At 45.5% G+C, this 21,019-nt stretch overlaps 1 protein-coding gene across 1 annotated transcript in view; it reads right to left on the bottom strand.

The window, feature by feature from the left end:
* The window catches only part of LOC126536904 (cell adhesion molecule Dscam1-like), a 333,560-nt gene that overhangs the window by 48,280 nt on the left and 264,261 nt on the right, over window positions 1-21,019 (bottom strand). Inside the window, exons 12-14 of the mRNA XM_050183951.2 lie at window positions 20,284-20,403; window positions 6,879-7,052; window positions 5,865-6,012 (exon numbers count right to left, since the gene is read on the bottom strand). Coding sequence (XP_050039908.1) covers window positions 5,865-6,012; window positions 6,879-7,052; window positions 20,284-20,403 — 442 coding nt within the window. The remainder of the gene's footprint in view (window positions 1-5,864; window positions 6,013-6,878; window positions 7,053-20,283; window positions 20,404-21,019) is intronic.

Here is a 21,019-nt window from a genome sequence, read left to right as displayed (position 1 = left end):
GTGTGCAAAATTTATCGCCTTGTGGGCACACGTCTTAGGCGAAAGAATGAAATTTCGCTTTGATGAGCGATTACCTCTGCTCTTCCGTTCCGCGCTTTTGTAAAGTTGCACTTCAAGCTGGCTCCTTAATAATCACTCGAAAGCTGGTTCAGTTTTCGTTAACATATAAATGCATGTTAGGACATGTTGGCACTTCCAGAGGATCCCGCTACTGGTCTGCTCCTACGTGCAATAAAGAGGAAGATCCTGAGAAAAAGAAAGCCATGGCGATATAAAAAGCACTGAAAAAGAAGCTCTCGCGTGTAGTTCCGAAGTCGTCCCACATAATCCTCACGTTCACAATTAAGATTCACAAGTCCAATACAGTCTATGAAAAAAAAAAAGGTAATGAGACACAAATAACAGAAGAAAACTTGCTTAAGTTTGGTGCATTAAGGAGTATCACAAATATCAGAAATCATCATTGTTCCGCTTATAAAGTAAACCGCACTATTACATTTCCAGAACATAAGCTTTTTCATCTGCCTGGAAAGCTGGCTTTTTAACATTAAGACCATTTATCAGGACAAGGGGCATTTCTTCTATCAAACGCGTGGGGCTGCGCTTCGACGGCACTATTTCCGAGTGCCTTGCCATTTCATTCAATCGTGTTGCGTTTAGCTATTGCGAAACCTGACTACCAGGAATGCCCCAAAGGCAAGGCTAAAAGACCAACGGGAATCATCACTTAGAGAAAAAAAAAAAGGAAAAACCTAAATCATGTAGCCCAAGTTTTGAATTTCACGAAACAACATATAATTCTACGTCAGTTCCTAGGTGGGGCACATATGGTTACACGTCCTCCATCGGCTTAGCTGTGAAAAACAGTAGGGCACAAAGAAAGATAATAAGAAGATTACTATATTTCACATTATCGGGTTTCGCTTATCAGTTGCCCTAGCCGAGTGGTTGTTCTACAATGCTCTTTAGGAGCTTCCAAAGCAAAGCACTAGGGGACTCCGTGGTGGAGAGTGCCGGATCAGTTTCATCATTTTTTTCAGTTTTTTGTCACAAGCTTCTAATCCACAAACTAAGTCATCTAAATATTGGTGGATGAAATGTTTTTTTTCTTAATCGCTCACAATGGATTATTGCTAACGTCTATATTTGGCCGATATGCTCGGTTGCTTCCGGTTTACCCCAAGGATCAGTTCTCGGTACCTTGTTGTTCTTAATTAATACTGACCTTCCTTCGCAAGCAACTTCTAACATTCACCTCTTTGATGGTGATTGTGTTATCTCTAGAGAAATTACTACATATTGTGATACTAGCCCTCTTCAATCTGAACTAGGCATAATAACTAACTGGTGCAGTCCATGACTAATGGTATTAACTATTAAAAAGTGTGAAGCTATTCATGTATCTAGGACACTTAGCTCCTCTCAGGTATACTATTTAAATAACGTTTCGTTATAACAGGTACACTCACACAAGTACTTAGGAATTGATATCACATTGAACATTGCCTGAGTAACCCACATTAATCATCTTGTAAACAGTGCTAACCACGCGCTTGGTTACTTAAGGCGAAACTTTTTTAAGGCCCCAGACTCGTTAAATTTGTGGCTTTATAAAACATTATTACTCGCGAAATTAATATACGCTACATCAGTCTGGGACCTTTATAATATAAATGTATTTAAACATTAGAATTAGTTGAATAACGCTACTCGTTTCATTTTTTCGAATTATAACACAACTACCAGCCATGAAAACTAGCCTATCTCTTCCGTCTATTGCAAGTCGACGTAAAATTTCCTATTAATCATTATTTCGCGAACTTTTTCGCCATACAACGCTGCCTTCTGTATTTTATTCGTATTCCACATTACGTATCCCGTCGAACCAATCGTTCTCACGAGGTTCACGTCTCCCCTTGTTGCACAAGTACATTTTCCCAGTCATTCGTGCCTCGGACGTCACTAGAGTGGAACCACATTCCCGCCCATATTTTATCAGTGATAATTCCTTGATGTCGTGATGCCGTAGACAACGTTACTTACGAGAATGCGGTTTCATGTACTTGAATATCTCATTTTATTTTGTAATAGTATCGTTTTCCCCCCTACTCATTGCAGTACTGCCGAATTATGTATGTCAAATTGTACTTATGATGTATTTCTTTTGCACGTGTAATACTCCTGATAGGACCTGTACCCCACTCACCTCTGTAAAGCGTTTACAGGCCTTGAGGGTATATAAATTAAACACAATTCTGACTATATATATAGTGAGTCATCATCCTAAATCTCAGTAGTTATAAGGCATTTTCCTATACGGGTATACCTCCATAAGACCCCATGCATACAAATGGAGCGCGTCGTGTCACGCATTTCAGAGAGACGGATGGATGGACGGACAGATTTCCGTGGAATGTAGGCCTAGAAATCGTACGTATTAAACGAGCGTTATTGCCTTCCGACTCTATCATAATGAACCGTGGCCAGGATTCAAACATGCTGCCGCGTTCTCGGGAGCAGTACATAGTAGCCAGCGGACAAATCCGGCCGAAGGCCACGATTCCCTCCTGCTGCACCGCCTCCTGACGAGGAGCGCTGAAAGTCGATGCGCTGGGCGTCTGCGCGCAGCTCCGATGGATGGCGCCACCAGCACCGAGTCTGTAAAGGGAGCCGGATGTTTATGGACCACGGGCTGAGTGCGCGGTAAAAACTCCATGGAGTACGCTGCCCACGTGTGGGTGTCAGGTAACACGCAGCGTGCTTTTTAAAACAGATCGAGTAGAAGCCAGCTTTGTTTTCAGTTGCCATGAGAAAAAAAAAACAACGTTTACTTCCATTTCTTTCTTTATTCACCTGTTTATTTGATTGTTGCGTTGTTTTCTTGTTCAGTTAGTCTTTCGTCCTCGTTCTAGATGAACATATAAAAGCCGGCAAAATTTATAGAACCCTCAAAGTAGCTTGTCTATTGCTCTTTTGTCACCGTGCTTGAAAAGTGCCCTTGGGAGACGCACAAATAGTTGTAGGCATGCTTGTTTTCACATTTCTGTGCGCTTACGTTTAAATGTTTAAATGTGTGAAAGAAAGGAAGTCGAAGGCAACACAGCCAACTAGTAGCAAATGCGTGTTATCGTTTGAAGGCTTACTTAAAATTTATCCCTGTTTATGGTGAGTTCTAAATTCTGTCTTGAAGTATAATATCCATATACCTAATCAGAGAGGTAGAGAAGTCATAATTTTAAGGTAACTTCTTCTGATGGCTCTTAAACACATGCACCGAGCTTGCGTTTTTGCTGCTCTTGTAGGTGTTTTCTTTTACAGCAGCCTATAGGTTAGCACCTTTTGAAAACGTCATTAGTTAGGTAGTTGGTTTACATGGCGACAGGTGTGAGCGTTTGCAGCGAGTATCAGATTTGACTTCGGGCACTTTTAGCCGGTTTGATTTTTAGTGGCTTCGTTGAGAGAGTGGTCATAATTAAGCGCTGTGTGACAAGTGAAACGTTGTGATTTCTTGGGGGCTAATGAAAAGATCTCTGGCGCAGGTTATAGAAGATAAGGTGCATTTTAGTAAGACTAAAGCGTTCCAGCAATGCAGCGTTAAAGTGCCAACATCACATCTCAAAATTAATACATTTATCTTCGAAGACAAACTCCAACAAAACTGCAAAGCAAGGCTAGACAATAAGACTTGAAACGGCTCATTGGAAACGTAAGGGAGAATATATATGAAGCGTATTTTTGGGCAGCTGCCAAATATAGTGCCCAGAGGAATGCAAGAATGTATGTGAGGATCACATGCCTGGCCAACGGGTAAATAGTACTACGTTTGGACCCCTTGACAAAATGTCGAGCGCGCCACGTTCAGTTTTCGTACCGTGCTTTTAGCTGACGTATAGCGTACGATGGTCCGAACAGTGTATTTTATAACAGTTCAACAGTGGGCACAGGAGATGTCACGACTCAACAGACGGAAACCGCGGTGTCGGACCTCTTCAAAGAATTCTTTACCCAGCATTTTAATCAAGTGCTTTCATTGCACGTCTGAACCTGATTGAACCATTACACGTCTGAAGTTATTCATAACGCGGCGCATAAGCAGAGTCTACGCGCCCTTTTAGTACTTGCCAGTTGCAAGTTCGTCAATTTTATGCCAGAGTGTCAGATTTCTTTTGAGCCTAGATCAGTTTATTCGGGTACCTGCATTTTAAGCATACTTCGTGGAAAGCTACCTTATTTTTGTTACAGAAAGTTGTTAATTAACGGGTGGCCTGAAAAACAAATGCTGTTGAGTAAAATTGTTTTGGATATCTGAGTATGCCAGGCTAATTAATTAAGACGTCCAGTGTTCTAGTTGTACGAGTGTTCACACTCGTACAACTAAAACACCGGACGTCTTAATTAATGGACAAAAAGAAGAGGGGGGATTACACCTGAGCATCCAAAAGATGGTCAGCCAATATAAAGGCTTGTTAAGAGTATATGTAAGCGATAAATCGATAAATTCAAGCACTGAGATAAATAAGTGCGGGGTCCGTGAACGCAACCGCGTCGACATGGTGCGCACACCCGTTGAACACATATGACACCACCGAACTTTTTTGAGCGGGCCATTGACCTAATCGTTAGCCAATATAGCATAAAGCTACTCCGAACTGTTTTTATTCCATTTCTGTAATGAGCCCTCCACGATTTGTCAAACCTTTTTCGGGCCACCCCCCATTTCGCCTATCGGTCATGCGACGCCACGAAAACTGCAAAAACATCCCGTCTGATATGATGTGCCCACACTGATTATGCATCGTTAGACCAAAAAAAAAAAAACATAATTATTTCCGATTCTACACCTTTTTTTCCCCAATAACCCTCCGCTATTCGTCAAAAGTTTTCGGACTGCGCCCACTTCGCCTGTCTGTCATGCGACGTCACAAAAAGGCGAAAATTCACTACGTCAAAACGACGTGCACGGACTAATATGCCGACCAAAACTAAATGTTTTTCGTAGCAGCCGGAGAATGCCCCGTTCTGAAAGGAATAGATGTCTGCCCATAGATCGCTCGGACACTGGCGACTCGGAGCTGCCGAGTAGCGTAAATTTATTTGCGTATAATGAACATTTGTGCGTAGCAGTATAACGTTTTCAAGCCCTTTCGGCACGTTTACGACACCGATCTGCCAACTCTTCTTTACCGAGGAACCGTTTAAGCTTGCGTTGCACGCTGCCGCAATTTTCGACAAGCCACCGCAAGCTAAGCAAAGGGAAGTGGACCAATCGCAGACGCCGGTACAACCCTTCTCATCTGGTTACCTACTTTTATTGCGCTAGCTCGGTTCCACGGAAACCTTTTCCACTGCTGCTTGCTCCTTTCCTTTTGTCGGCGAATTCGAGAAGAAATACTTGCCAAGATAGGCAATGGTATTTGTCTTGAAAGCGAACAAAAGTAACCGCCTATAAACAAGGACAGCGTTTCATTAGGCGGTTCAAACAACGCTGTAGGTCACCGTTTGATGCTTTCGTCGGGGGTTGCGTAAATTTGACGTCAGAAGATTAGAATAAAATCAGACTGATGTAGTTAGTTTCAAGTTATAGGGCGTATTATAAGATTAACGATCATTATCTTGCAATTATTCTTGGCCCAAAAGTTTTTAATTTCTTTTCATACCGATCAGTTATTCAATTGTTAGAAACGTCATGCTAGCCTTGGAAATTTGATACTTTGTAAATCTGGAAGGCCTTCAGCAAAGCTGCACTGGACGCGTTCGCATCTGTGTTAAAACCTCGTTTGTTGATAATTCATATATGGTGGTAGCGGATCAGTGATTCCCCTCCACAGGGTGGGTTCGAAAAAGTCCAAAAGTGAGGGACGTACCTTTTTTCTGCAGTGAGGTCCAGTGGGTGCTTGTCCTTCTCCCATGTGATGCTCATATCGGGGTCTCCTGCGGCTTCACAGCGAAGCACCGTTTCTTGCCCTCTTTTCACGTTCTGGCTCGTAAACTTGGAAGGAAAACTCGGGGGCACTACGGGAATGGAAAGTAAAACAAAACATTGAATAATTATACACCGATAGACAAAGACAAAGACAAAGACTTGCCGTTGCTGAATGAGAACTTATAACGTAGTTATACTAGCAGAAGTGTTAGCGCCAATGAGCAGGAAACTTTGGTAAACGTTCAGCCGGCGTTCTTATTTGCTCGAACCTATGAGAAGAAGAAAATTGGTTTTACTCGCTAAAGCGTCCGTGATAGTTGATGTCACTTTGATATAAAACGCTAGCTTGTCTCAAATGCAAAGCACAAATAAACAGCAATATTACATGATTAACAAAACGGGATTTTCGATGATGCAAACTGCTTTAACAGTTTGCTAACAATTGTGACCGTGATATTTAACATGCTTGCAAACCCAATGTCAGGAAGCGCAATAGTTCTGTTAAAGACGAACCCGCTTGTATGTCGTCTAATGACGATGGCTTCACAACAACCACAGATGCTCAAGTTTACAATACCATAGCATGTTTCTTGCTTCCTGTTTAGTTTGAAATAATTTTTTTATACATAGCATGGAGCGTATAGCACAAGATTCGCCTGCTACAGTGGGTTGCCTGAAGAGGCGGACGTAACGTGCATGACAAATCGCAGTCACCAGCTGGCTGATAATAAAAGTCACTTGTGAAAATATTAGTTATACAACTTAGCGTTTATTTATTTCTATAGGTAAAATGTAAGTATCGCCAGAAAAATAAATTTATCACCCCTATTGCGAAGAACACCACCATTTCAATCCAACAACTTCTGCAGGAGTGAATATAACGCTAAGTTTCTACTTTGGAGCTCGTGTCGAAACTGCCAGTGAATAACATTTCGGAGTGCAGGATGGCGCTTACCGTTAACGGCTAACGTGACGACACGGCTGAGTCCAACGCCAATGCCGTTGTGCGCTTCACAGAGATAGTATCCTCCGTCCGCTAGCTCAGCGTCTTGGACAACCAGTGTGCCGTTTGTGTGCACGTGAATGCGGTAGCTGCCGGAGACGAGCCGAAAGTTCCGTGGTTCACTGCCTGAAAGACAACGTCAGATGTCATCTGTGCATGAGCACGTGCTGTGCATTTCACCAACAAGGAACGGGACAAAAATTGAAGTGGCGAGTTAGCTTTACATGCGGGAGAAGGGGGTCAGCATTGGCATTACGTCGCACCAGCTTCAGGTACGGGATCCATGATTTACAGCGCCTTCACCGCATTGCAATGTGTTGTTCATTCAGGAACTCACACGACAGACGTTCTGCCTCTTCGAAGAGTGAAGTGCAACTGACGGTGGTCCGGAGCAAACCACCACCAGGTAGACAATATATATATATATATATATATATATATGTTATATTGATCACGCCCTACCTAGCTTATTCACTTCACCAGGGGGGAAAGTTCTATCATTACCCATTGCTTCTACGCTTTATATATAACCCCAGCCCTTGCCCTTTTCCACACTTTACATATGTCATGGAGAAAGCGAGCCTGATAACTGCCATTTCTAATATTGACTGGTCTGAAATCAAAGCTTTTAATGATCCTCAGAAAGCATTTTCTAAATTTCTCACTGTAATTATATCAAATATTGATAAATTCACTTGGAAAAGTAAATAAAGAAAAGCTTTGCATTCTCCCACACTTTATAGCTGTCTAAAAAGTGATTAGCAACTTTGCACAAACGCGATAACCTGCACACAAAAACTGAAAACCAGCCTTTTCATACCAAATTGATTGCCCGATACAAAACGTTACGTAACGCTATAAAGAGCCAGTTAAAAGCGGCAAGACGATTATATCTAGAACAGAAAAAACTTGCAAGCAGGCAATAATACCGAATTGAAATGGAACATTGTCAACTCCTTTCTAAACAGGAATTCTCGACCAGGACAGGTATCAAGAATTTTGTGCACAATAATTGAGAGCATAACTCAACCAATGCACATATCCAACGCCTTCAGCTCCGATTTTTTTCACAAAGACACATCCTCTCCTTTGCAAGTCACTCAACTCAGTCGTCTCCCTCACTCATTGCTTCTCTTTCCCACAACGCTAGAAGAAATACATAAGGTTATATGTCACCTAAAACGCAGCAGTGAGGTAACTGATGAAGTCCTCCCTGCTAACATTAAAGAGGTTGCGCACCTAATTTCTGATATATTGCCTTATATTACTAATTTTACATTCAAGAGTGGTGCGTTTCATAACGAGCTAAAGCGCGGTAAAGTCATCCCAGTTCTCAAAAAGGTGACAGCACATTAATGCATAACTGTCGCCCAATTTGTATTTTACCTTTTTTCGGCAAAGTTCTCCAGAAATTAATCGAATTTCGTCTAACCAAATACCTCTCTAAATTTATAATTCTCTCTCCATGCGAATTCGGCTTTCGTAATGAACACTCCACAGATATGGCGCTCATACATCTAACTGACCGTTCCATGCAGATGCTGCAGTGGTGGTGCCTTGTGAGATCGTTATGTATCTTCTTGTCCGTTAGTCATCATTGATGAGTCATAACATTTGGCATTTGATAAGCCAGCAGCCATCCACTAACTAGCGGCGACGCAGTTAGTTGGTTAGACCTCCACTAGCAGGCGACGCAGCGCAGACGCCTCTAATTGCGTTCCTCGCACCTGCGCAGTGATTTGGAAGTAATTTTCCCGGCTACCGCTGTTGGCGCACCGAACACCACGAACGACACGCTTTCACGCAAGCACGTTCCTAACCTATGCACCGTGTGCGAGCCTGCGTCGCAGCCAGCATGAAAAGCGAGTTGTCAAAGCATGCGCGAATGTCAGCCTGCTTGCTACGTACTAACTTTCCTGCACAGGTAAATAAACAAGGGCTGCGTGCACAGCGCTGGTTACCTTCCTGAGCGCGGAGGTGACTAATTTGTTCTTGCAAGATTATTCAGCCAACGGAATGAAGCTAAAGTCTAACTCCATGCATCTATTTATAAGCGCTAAGCGCCGTCCCACTTCATGAAATTCACGTGCGCGCAAAAGTAGCATACTGCTGCGAAACATGTTAGGATGCCAGTTGAGCGCCCCTTTTTACGTAGAAGCAAACATGTACAAAGGCGACGAAAATTGGAGGCCATTTGTTCGGCACGAGTGGTTCCTACACGGTCCACGCTGTTTCTCTGTCCAATCGATGTTACAGGAGCATTTACATCAGCATACTGGCGAGCATGGTAGGAGCTCACTGGTGCAACGAAACGGCGCCAGAAGCCGACAGACTTCGAGCGCAGCCTTTTACTTACGGCCCAAGCAAACAAAAGTAAACTTCGCACCCCCGTCTAAAGGTCGGAGCACCTTTCCGGTGACCGCGCTTTTGCACACGCAGCAGGCTCACGTGTCCAGACGGTTCGTAACACGCGCTTCGCCCAAAAGAAACTGCACACTAAAGAACCTGAAGCGACGATGCGAGCAGCAAACCAAAGAGCCGTAGAGACGAAGCAGGGAAGGAAGGAAAACTAGATGGAAAGGGAAGTGAACACGTAGTGTGAGAGGTAAAGATGAGAAGACACCAGCCTCCAGAAGCCAGATGCTGATTCGGAGCCACGTTAGGTAAACAACGGGCGGTCCGCATGCATAAACGCGTACTTCGTCACTTTTGTTGCTTCTCGCCGTTTAGTTGCATGCTTCGCTTTGCAAGCACTACCTCAGTCTCATGCGAAACGCGGTCGGTCAGCGCTTTCCTTTCGCTGCCCTCCCCGACCACCTCTGCGCCGTCCACGCCTCGCGCATGCCAGCGCAAACAAGAAGCAGACGACCCGACCCGGTCGGCACGCAACGGTGCTTTTCCTCTGCTTTAGCGCGTGACGCCCAGTGGCTCTGATAACTGGCGGGCGACGGGAGGATGGGGAAGACGGCTCGGACAGCTTCTTTAATTAAAACTGTCCCGCAGTTGGTGGGAGGGGCGAGCGTGCGCGCGCTGTTTGCCTTAACGATTTGCGACAGTACGTGTAATGAGAGAGGAGAGGGAGCCGTTGCCGGCTCACCCCAGGCAGCTCGTCATCACGGCCTTGTTGTTCGTGTCCGCACGTTCCGGCGGCCCGCCCGCGTACCTGGCTGCCTGCGTGCCGCGTATGCACGTATAGCATCGCTAATGGAGACCATCTACAGCGTCAGTTATTGCGCGCCGCGCGAGCCTAATGCGAGCGGCAGGCGGACAAGTCGCCGTTGTTCTGCGCGCAGTACGTGGACACGACGACGAGCGCAGTCTGGACGACGTTAACACTGGCTCGTTCTGCTGGGGCGCGAATGGCCGCCGTACGTCATCCGGCAACAGGCCGCCGTTGCGGGCGTCATAAGCGGCTCAGCGCTGCTGCAGGAACTCTCGAGGTAATTCCCCCGCTACAAGGCTACCAGATTAGGAGCAGACGACACGACGCTCGTACCGTGCTGTTTAGACACGGCTCAACGATATTTGCTCTGTAATGCCCTTCCTCTTCGGTTTCTTGCCTATTTTTATGGTTATTATTATCATTTTCTTTTTGTTTTCATTGACTGAATGCATCGTTTTTTTAGAGGCAGTCGGGTAGGGGTAGAGTGTCAGCACATGAAGATCGCGTTTCCTAGAAAACTCGCGAGTGTTTATGCACTTCCACAAAACGTACGAGCAAGTGTATTACGTCATCGCATCCAGTTACACGTACTTTATTTTATAATTATCCCTAAGGAAGTGTCAAAAATGAAGAACATATTATTGGGAATTCCTGAAACGCTGACTACATCTCTTCGGGAGTAATTCATAGCAAACAGAACACTACCAATATTGACGGTTATAATCTTAGTTGCCAAGCTTAGAGGATACGAAATGTTGCGTTCTTCAATAAATCGGCAGAACTTTGTTGCCGTAGAAAGATGAGTTTACTTACGCGAAGGTGCCTTTGGCGACAGTATCGGCTCGTTTGACGGTCAGTGATATACGCTCAAAAAAAGTCGATGTCTACGACCTTCGGTTCCTCTGGTGGCAAGTGCACAGCAGCATAGTGAAAAGAATAGTACATGTTTGCAGGTGAAAATGCACAGCGCTGCAATAAGTGGTGCTTAGCGAAATGACGAAAACGAACAAGTAGAAGTCGGGCGCTTCGACCTACAGTCGACATTAGCTTCTTTTCTAAACGAATGTGCTTATCCCCCGAATGAAATTTTCCAATCTCATTCCCGCGCGCCTACATATTTCACAAATATCGACGCGCCACCGCGACTTGAGCGCGCAGTGGGGGGGTCTGCAACGCCCTGCTGAATACATCGATCCCCACGAGGAGCTCAACACAAATTGAAACAAAACTCATTCTATACTTTCTGGCGCGCCGCGTCTTGTTGAGAGATATACGTTTTTTTTTTTTTTTTTTTTATTTCGCCCAGCCTTCATCGATCGGCGCGCATTCGCATTCATTTAACACCCGAGACAATATAGATTTCACCGAGAAGAGCAGTCCGCTCTCGAGCCGACGATGCGTACACCCCCCCCCCCCCCCCCTTTCCTCTTTCCTGCCACGCAACTCGCACACCGGTACCGACGACACGCACGCCCGCATCGTCGCTTATCATCGGCGGCAGCGGCTGCCGAGTGGCACGAATTTCTCAATACGCATCGAGAAGCGCCAGAAGAATAGGTGGCACAGCGTGATCGATTTGTCCTTCGCCGAGTCTAGCTAATCTGCGCGCGTGTGCGTACTTCGAGCGTGTGCGTGAGGCATGTGTTTGTAGTACATGTCTGCACACAGTGGACAAGGCCGAAACGAGAGCCTAAGTTGAGAGTGGGTCGGTTGATTGGAGGAGGGAGGCGGCTGGGCTGGCGAGGGGGCGGCGTATATATACATGCCGGAAATCATCGATCGCGCGAACACCGCCGCCGTCGCCGCTGCAAACCGACATTCATACGCCGTGCCCGTAATTCGCTTGATCTTTCGCGCCTCAAGCACGGCTATAGCGGAAGAAGAGGGGAAGAAGGGGGGGGGGATGCAACGAGACGTCAAGGCGAAGAAGGCGTGCGGGCGACGAGATATCGTCGCCGCCCGAACGCCGGCCTGTTTCTCTCTCTCGCTCTCTTCCTGTTCCTCACACACTGTCGCGCTCTCCCTCTGTGCCTCGTTCCCCTCCTGTCGCCCTGCTGCCCACTCCCACTTTCAGTCATTGATCCGAGGAACATCTTTCCGCTGAGAAGAGTGCGTGCTCGTTTGTTGTACGCGCCCCTCATCGTTCTGCTTCTTTCCTGTCTCCCTTTCTCATTTTCTTCGGTCCCTCTAATCAAAGCGCCGGAACAGTCAAAGAAACGCTTACGATCTCACTTTTCCGGAAGGAAAAGAAAATGAAGGGGTGCCAGACCCGCGAGGGAAGGGAGAAAATAATAATGATAAAATAGAATGGCATAGAAAGAAATGATATTAGGACCAGGAGAGAGAGAGAAATTACGAAAAAGTAAAGAGGTGGGGAGATGGCAGGCGGAAGGGGGGAGGGGAGGCAGGAGGGGGTACATATTGCGTTTGACTCAGCGAGCATGGCGTGACATTCCCTTCCTCGAGAATCTTTATTCCGACGTATGAAATATCTCGCACGGTAGGAAGAAACGAAAAAAAAAAAAGCTACTTCGTTTCTCAATGTCTGTAATACTTTCTAAATCGCGATGGAAAGAGCGATCGGAAGTTCACCTAAATATTTTGAATGATTAATGGTTGACGGTGTGAGGCGGCTGGGAAAATTATGTGAGCTTCGCGGATGATTTCTGCGCTTGTCTTTATTACGTGCTCGGGGAAATGTCCTCACTCTATAATCCATTTCTAATGCGGGAAGCTTCGTTCAGTGTCGTAACCTTTACGAAACTGCAAGCTCAGAAGGCTGGCGTAGTCTACAGTGAACTTACCCGGTTCGAGATGCAGCTCAGGTGGTCGAAGAAGGCAAAGTAGAAAAGACTAATTGGAACAAAAAAATGCTTCCATATTTCTCTGCGAGACGAAGGCGTAAAAACTAAGTTGAAAAAAAAAAAAAAAACGACCAGCAACGTCAGGGTTACTACCCGAAATGTTCTACAAAGCCGAGACGATTCCAATAGGAAAGTTTGATGTTCTGTACGCAGTCAAAATGACGATGCTGACATATCGTATCTGATATAACCGTATATTTTTGTATTTCCACGCTCTTATAGCATGCCATGTAAACGAGGGCTCGAAGCTTTGCGAGTGGATAGATCCACTTTTTTTCGAGCCCTTGTCTTCCCCAACAGAACGGACTTGTGGAAGGAATAAAGTTTTGCTTTGATTTGATAGACTGACTGATTGCTTTAGTTCAGCCCCAAAGTCATGAAAAGGCTAAATGAGAAACGCCCGTAATGGAGGGCCCCAAATCATTCCGAACACCTCGGATCCTTCAAGGGGAACGAAAACCTCTGTGCACAAGCATTTTAACGCGATAGCATTAAGGGCTACGAGTTGCACAAAAAAAAAAAAAAATCCGGTGTCGACCATCTTGTGAGCGAAAAATCATTCCGAACGACGCATACCGAACCACGCAGAAGCGTTACTGAACCAACTCAATTTCTCAAAATAACACGCGCAACGAAATTGTAAATTCCGACTTACACGCAACCTACAGACATGATAACGTCGGATTGTAATTTGAATATACGAGAAAACAATTATTTTACGCGGAAACCCAAAGACAAACCCCTTTTCCAGCGTTTATAAAATTCATGCCGAGGCGCGCCCCGCTCGGTTCCTTGCAACAATACCATCCAGGAGCGAGGCAGGAAATACCTCGGTTAAAAGAATATAAATACATTGGCATATAGATAAACAATGACACTAGTTGGAAACACAGGGGAAGAGACAATAACAGTTAAGGGGAAGAGAAATGCGGCCCTAATGAAACCCAGAATGCTATGGGGATACAATAGGTACGAGGTGCTCCGGTGTATGTGGAAAGGTGCAATGGTTCCAGGACTTACATTTGGAAACGCGGTTGTTTGACGTAATAGTTCTGCGGAAACACGCAAGGTGGAGATCCCGGGTTGGTCCCGGGTTCGAGTGCCGGCCCAGGACGAATTTTCCATCAACTGCGAGGCTTTTCTTGCGAGGAACCCGTATGGGTTTCCTTTTGTAGCAATTGCTAGGAACGGGTGGATGTATTAGTTTCCCTTTATTCTTAATGTGGTTGTTTGCTTGAAATCAGGGGTAGAATCACGACTCGATGGCAACTAAAGGTCAGTGGGACGCCTCACATTGGGCGCTCACGGGAAGACTACAAATGAAGTGATATGGGTTGAACGAGTTTTGAAGTGAAGGAAACTCAGAGTAAATTTGATTATGAAGAACAACTGAGGAATATGGAAGAAAGTAAACGGGTCTTCAGATCTCTGCACAGGAAAAAAAAATTGATTAACAGTGGAGGAAAAGAACCAGGAAGCTTACCCGCAAGTATGCGACCGAAATGGTGAGCAACATGCCAACAAAGGACGTCAAGCGGAAACTCAGAGAGGCCGAGACAATCTCATGGGTGACGGAAATGGGAAAGAAACCTGCTGTCAGTAACTACTTAAGAGGAAAAAATGAAATCAGGAAAGAAGAAATTTATGATAACTCAAAAGGAAGCTCTTTACTGTTCGAAGCGAGATCACGATGCCCTAGAACACGCACTCATAAAGCGAGATATAACAAGCAAGAAGAAGCATGTGCTTGCTGCGGTATTGATTGATTGAAAACATCTTTATTTGCAGGATATTCGTAGAATATCCTGCAAATGAAGATGTTTTCAATCAATCAATACCGCAGCAAGCACATGCTTCTAGCGCAACGATGAAGCATGTTTTATTAGAATGTGAAGATATCTGCCCAGCGGTCGATTTAGGTACCCTCTGGCCTCCTTGAAGCCCTTGGGTTCAGTTGGAGCAGGGGGAAAACAAACATGTCCGCAATACATAGAGATTAATAAGAGGCGACTTAATGATTGGCGGAAGTAGGGAAACAACATACAACGGAGGCGTTCAAAGTAAGTTTGGTGATGAGAATTCGTGTTTTTTTCTTTCTTTTTTTAAGAAAGATAGGGCATTAGGCAACATAATATCAAGAGCTTGGTGGCGCAACCCACCGCCCCGTTCCAAAGGGGATGCTCATAGCATTCGTCTATTCATCCGCGACCCACGCAAGGGGCAGGGTTTCTACCAGAAAGCTCGCCTTCGCGCATAACCCGCCGCCAGCGTTTTCCGTTAAACATTAAGGTTACATAAGCTGAAGTTGCCGGGAAGTGTGTGAAGCAGTCAGGCATCTTTGAATGCTATTGCGTTCCACTCTTAAAGACGAAGCTTAAGCGTCCGCCAATTTTTTTTTTTTTCATTGCCATTTCATCAAAATGCAGCGAACGTTACCGGAAATTCCACCCTTGACCTCGTTCCCAGATAGCAAAACACAAAAGCCACTGTGCCGCCAGCTCAATATTGAGGTCAACACGCTGGACGAAAAGGAAGCGCGAAAGTCTGCGGACGTCGGAAAAAAAAGGAAGTCCCATATGGAAGACTGAAATGGTTTGACAGCTGTAAGGAACAGACGTGACAGCTACGTAAGCACCGCGAGTACGATGCTTGACTCTGGCGTCAAAATGACGTCGGGCTGGCACAAGAAAAGTTGGCAAGACCATTCCAGGAGAGCTTTCAGCACTAGAAGCCTTGGTTCTGAAAACAGTTATTCCAAATAGAAACGGAGAGCACCAAAACAGTTATTTCAAATAGAAGCAGAAATGTAGCTCTCTGGATTCAGCGTATATCCATTACGGATCGGCTGTTATGACCGTACAGATCTGTAGGCTCGAGACTGCGACTTAGTCTGAATCATGAAGGTGCTTGACAGTTGAGAGTGGGACAAATCGATGACCACATGTAGAGCTCAAAAATAAAAGCACTGAGCAATTTAGGTGTGCACTCTGCCAATGAAGAGATAATAGGAGGCTTCTAAGCATTTGAGACTAATCCTCTTGGTTAGACGTGGGAGTAATAATTACTCCACTTTCTTGTCCATTTTAACGCCTATGCACGTGACAAACCAGCAAATTAATTTTTAATATGTCTTGTTTAACTTACGAAATGAGCCGGTGAATTAAAGCAGTATTAACTTATTTGAGGGGATCTATGCGAATTGCGAACACGATTTCTCAAAGCTTTCATTTGTAAGGGCTCCTGGTCGTTGGCTGGCCGCCTTCGCTAGTAATATGTTCAGTGTCAGAAGCCATGCTGCCACCGTTGTTTTAACGTGCTGCTAAACTGAGACAGAGCAGTGACTAAATATTTTCTAAATCTTGCTACAATGTCGTTAAAGTTGTCGCTAAGGTAGTCAAGGAAATTCAAATAATGTTCGCCTTTAGAAACGCTATAATATAGGCTAAGATGGCGTAACGCATCTACTGAAACGCCTCTCGCTCATCCAGTGTCCGTGCGGTTGAGCAATTAGCACCAAACTTACTAGCATGGTGTAGGAGAATGCTTTTATCGCACTGATATATTTACAAAACAACCATGATGACAGTTGGAATTATATGTTTAGCTTCAGACTGCAAGGCTGCGGATTCCCCGCAGCTAAAAAAAAACACGAGTAATTTGATTTTACTAGCATAAAAGCACATTTACCCCCGTATACAGAAATGTATCTTAACTTGAAGTCCATGCATGACTTGGTATAAATGACGGCTCGTGCAAACGTGCCCAAGACGCTCATTGTGTTTTCGTTAGCGTTCATGACAGGCGTCATTTATATCAAGTCGAGCGTGGGTTTCAAGTTAGCACGCATTTCCGAATACGGGGGTTAGTTTGTGTTATGCCTGCATATTTTCTAGTTCTTGACGCTTGTGAAAAGAGAACTAAGTTCCGGGACGCGAGCTGGCCCAATTAACTCTGCGATGATAATTATGTGACTTTTACGCAGGTCAAATACTACGTTCCCGCCATTTGATTCACCTTGAGCAGTATCGGTTTTGTCCGGAAACCGTGAGGAACGGAAACAGTGGGTTCAGATTCTCGTAAACGATTCCAACCGCTCCGATATGTTCCCCTTTGTACAACTCAACTGTGTTTATATTATTCACCTCCCGCGTTCTAGATCTCTTCAGACGGTCCATTGCATTATTTTGATAAGTGAAATTACTTCAATGCTGGCGAACGACCACCAGTCAAAGATGTTTAGTGAAACAGCAGCATCCTAGGCTAGCGTTAGGTGGGTTTAATAAAAAATAAAAACATGCACTATATATGTGAGCAGACTGGGAAGGCCGTTTTCTTTGGCGAAGTTAACCGCAGAGCAAGGCATCCATGAGTACAGACCACCGTTGCTTCATCATGGCCACAGAGCCCACACGCCATGCAATTCATTTCGCTCTCCTGAATAATAAAGTTGCCTTCCAGAAAGGCACATTCGACTCGGCTTTCTCAACGTCGAAGTCTCTGATAGGTCGCCAATTCTTCTATCTCGTCGCTAAAATGTCGCCGGCCGCTTAACACAAAATTTTATTTCTAAACTGACGAAAAGGTTACTCAATCTAGCGTCAAAATTGTTAAAATGGCAATGCTGGTTAATACTGGCTGAAATTTTCTCCTACGAGCAATTCCAGCTTAAGAGGTTTTCGTCAGTACAGGTCCCGCATTACATGGCCACCTTAGAGCACTAGGACATGCCAGTGGCTTGTGATGGTGAAAAACCGCAAGAACTAACCAAAGCCGTTTCATTGCGTGCCCACGAAGCGTCTAGACCGCTGTTCACGAATCAGCAGCGAGACGGCATTGGTGCCATCGCCCCTTCATTCGGTCGCTAGGAGGCGAAAGCACTGCTTCACGCGTTGCTCTAACTAATCGAAGGCTCAAGCGAATGGTTACCACATCTACGGGCTTAAGAGTTGCCGCAGAAAGCAATTCGGCGAGCGTTGGATGCGCGTGGCTTCGCGAACACGCCACCGCGTCATCGAGCTTCAGAAGCGCGTACGTGGCGTGCTGCGCCGAGCTCACGCGACCGCTTGCCTTCATCGAGCGAAGGATACAAATTGCGTTGGCTGCGCCTCAGCTAAGAAGCTCCCTAACTTGCTTTTCTTATGTTTTAGAACTTGCTGATTACGAAAAAAAAAAAGCACAGATACCTTAGTTCAGTGATTCAAGCACACTCGCGTAACATTGCCAAAATCAAGAATCTTACGACTGCGGCCTGTGGCGTGTTAGACGGTGGAAGGGCAAGGACAGCATACGGTAAGTACAGTCGTTCCTTTATTTTTTTTTCCTAGCAGACACGTTGGTATGAAAGCGTTCTCTAGAGTGCGTGACCGGTTCTTTCCTTCTTTTCCGCACCACATTTTTTTATATAGACGTGAAGCACTTTCAGCAGATGTAGGAAAGAGCCGAGAGGCCAAAGAGCCTCAATATAAAGAAATGCAGACATGGACTGCAGAGCTTGAAGTCCACAACATGCGAGGGCGCTACCATCTCTATCAATATAAGCACAAAAAAAAACAGAGAAAACATTTTGCCATCTACTCTCGTGGGTTTTCATTGAATGCAAAATTAATACGGCGTTTTCAAAAATACATATTTTTACATTCTTTAGCAAAGATAACAGCGAAGAGGAATTTCCACATATTTGTCTGCTGAAAGTGCCTCGTCACGCCACACTCTTAAACAAAATTGCACCCTTTGGGTCGTATCTTGCCACACAACGATAATCGTCATTTGTCTTGTCTACATTGCCTTTCGTCAACGCTGCGGGCCCGGTACTTCCAAGTCACCATAGGCATGCGCGTTATCAGCATGACAGAGCATTCTCGACAGGAAAGTAGCAAAAGCAGCGTTTTCAAGAAAGGAAACGCAAGCAAGACAGATGACTATTATCGTTGTGTGTCAAGATACAACCAAAAGGGTGCACATTTGTTTAAGAGTGCACTTGCGTACTATTCTGGAAATCGGTGAATTCCGCTTTATTGTGAAATGTTGTGATGACGGCATTTCAAGCCAATCAGAGAGGCCGTGGCAGCCCTCTGGGCCATTCAGAGATGACAAGATGGCGAATTCGACAATATGGCGGCATTTTAAAAAGCCCAGAATAGTACCATTTGTTTACAAACCCGCCGCTTGCTACGAAAATCACTTTGATACATAAGAGCGGTGCTCAGGACGTCAAACGTTAGCGGGTGCACTGGGCCCTCAGGTGAAATCTGACACAGAGTTTGTTGTTCCTTTCGGTCCTCTTTTAAAATAGTAGCATAATATTTTTACATTGTGACCTCACAGGCTTGTGATGAGTCGTCTGAACTATAACTACTTGGCACATTGCATACTGCTGCAAGGATGAAGCCTGAAGCCATGATCCCAGTGCATTTAAGGGGTATTCACATGGTGGAGAAACCCGATTGCTTCCTTCGAGGAGCATGTATCGCATGAGGCGCCGTCGTACTACTTCCGCGTGGATGACGAATGTTTTGCACAAATGCTACAGACCATTCGAGCACCGAACGTTAAAGGAGGCTGATTTAGCGGTTAGTCTGGCAACTTTTGCTTCATTGTCTTCTTTCGGCACCCCGTAGCCCGCGGCGGCTTGCCGTGCCGGTGACTGAGCATGGAACGCCCGGCAACTATGGGAACTCGACGCGCTGCACGCATCGGCTGATAAGCCGGCTGCAGGCTCAAGAAGGTCACTGTCAAGCGTGCGTGTTGACAACGAGAAAGCTCGCTGTTTTATGTTGTTCCCTTCTATAGTGCGCTTAGCGGTTCAGCCCGTGTGGTAGAGCTCGCACGCACGCGGTTTTAACGGTGCGCCAGCTGGAGTCGTCTAGTAACACCGCTTTCCCTTCGGCCTCCGAGCTGACCGTGCAAGTCAAGGGGCAGCGGAGGGCGTTCCGCCGCTACGCGACGTCACACGGAGCTCGGAGCAGATTTCGCCTTCATTTGAACACATCCCTTTAGTTTCACGAACGTTCGACCGTGTAAGGCACTCGGGCTATCACGCAAAAAGATTTTGATATCTAGGAATTCGAGAAAGGGCGAATGCTTCTAAAGCCATGGCGAATGCTCTTATTTGCGTGCTTACGTTCTGTCGTTTCTCGTTCTCCACATGTATATATCTTTACTGTACCCCTCTTGGGCACGGATTAGCGCACCAAACCCAATCTTACACAGCTAACCTGTGTGTCTCTTATTTTCGCTTCATCTCTGCGTGTCTGCCTTTACGAATCGCTGCGGCAGTGTCTCCCAACTTATCGCGTTGTGATGTTTTTACGATTTGGGCAGTGGCACTCACCCTGCGCCCTCTTCCAGTCGATGCGAGGCGTAGGGAATCCATCAGCAGCGCAGTGCAGTGCCGTGATGCCTCCGAGGACCACGTTGCCGTTGGATGGCTCGGTCGTCCACATGGGCGGCACTGGGAGAGAACTGGCGCAACTTTAGTCGGGGCCATACACAACAGCTTGTTTACGGAAAGTATGCAGACAAAGTAATGCAAGTAACATAGCACAGTAAGGAGGAGGGACAAGTCGAGACAGGAGAAGCGCTAGCTTTCACGAAGACACAGTCGACACTGGACAAGCTAGCGCTTGTCCTGTCTCGACTTGTCCCTCGTCCTTACTGCGCCATGTTACTTGCATTACGATGAATAATCAACATGCCCAAACATATTCCCTTCTGATAAGGCAAAAATGCCAAACGAAAATTGGCAGTTTAGAAAGTGCAAGACACTGACAGCGGTAGCTTGAGCAACTCCCCCAGACCTCCTGCATTCTATAACGATAAGGATGATAATTCCTAATCATGACACGTGCACAAAATGGGGGATAAGCTAGACAGTCAGGTCGTTCTATGAATCATGATGATGATAATAATTACGGGAAAGAAACGAAGCAGCAGAAAAACGGTAAACCTGCCCCCCCCCCCCCCCCCTCCCTCAATAGATATGTAATTGAGTAGTGAAACCTGTGGAATGTCTGGAGCCTTTATTTTTCATCTCCTTAATGCCAAGCATAACTTTGACTCATACCAAG

The sequence above is a fragment of the Dermacentor andersoni genome, chromosome 4 (assembly GCF_023375885.2).
Source record: "Dermacentor andersoni chromosome 4, qqDerAnde1_hic_scaffold, whole genome shotgun sequence".
Classification (NCBI taxonomy): domain Eukaryota; kingdom Metazoa; phylum Arthropoda; class Arachnida; order Ixodida; family Ixodidae; genus Dermacentor; species Dermacentor andersoni.
The sequence above is the reverse complement of the archived record's forward strand: the minus strand, read 5'-3'. Positions and strand labels throughout refer to the sequence as shown.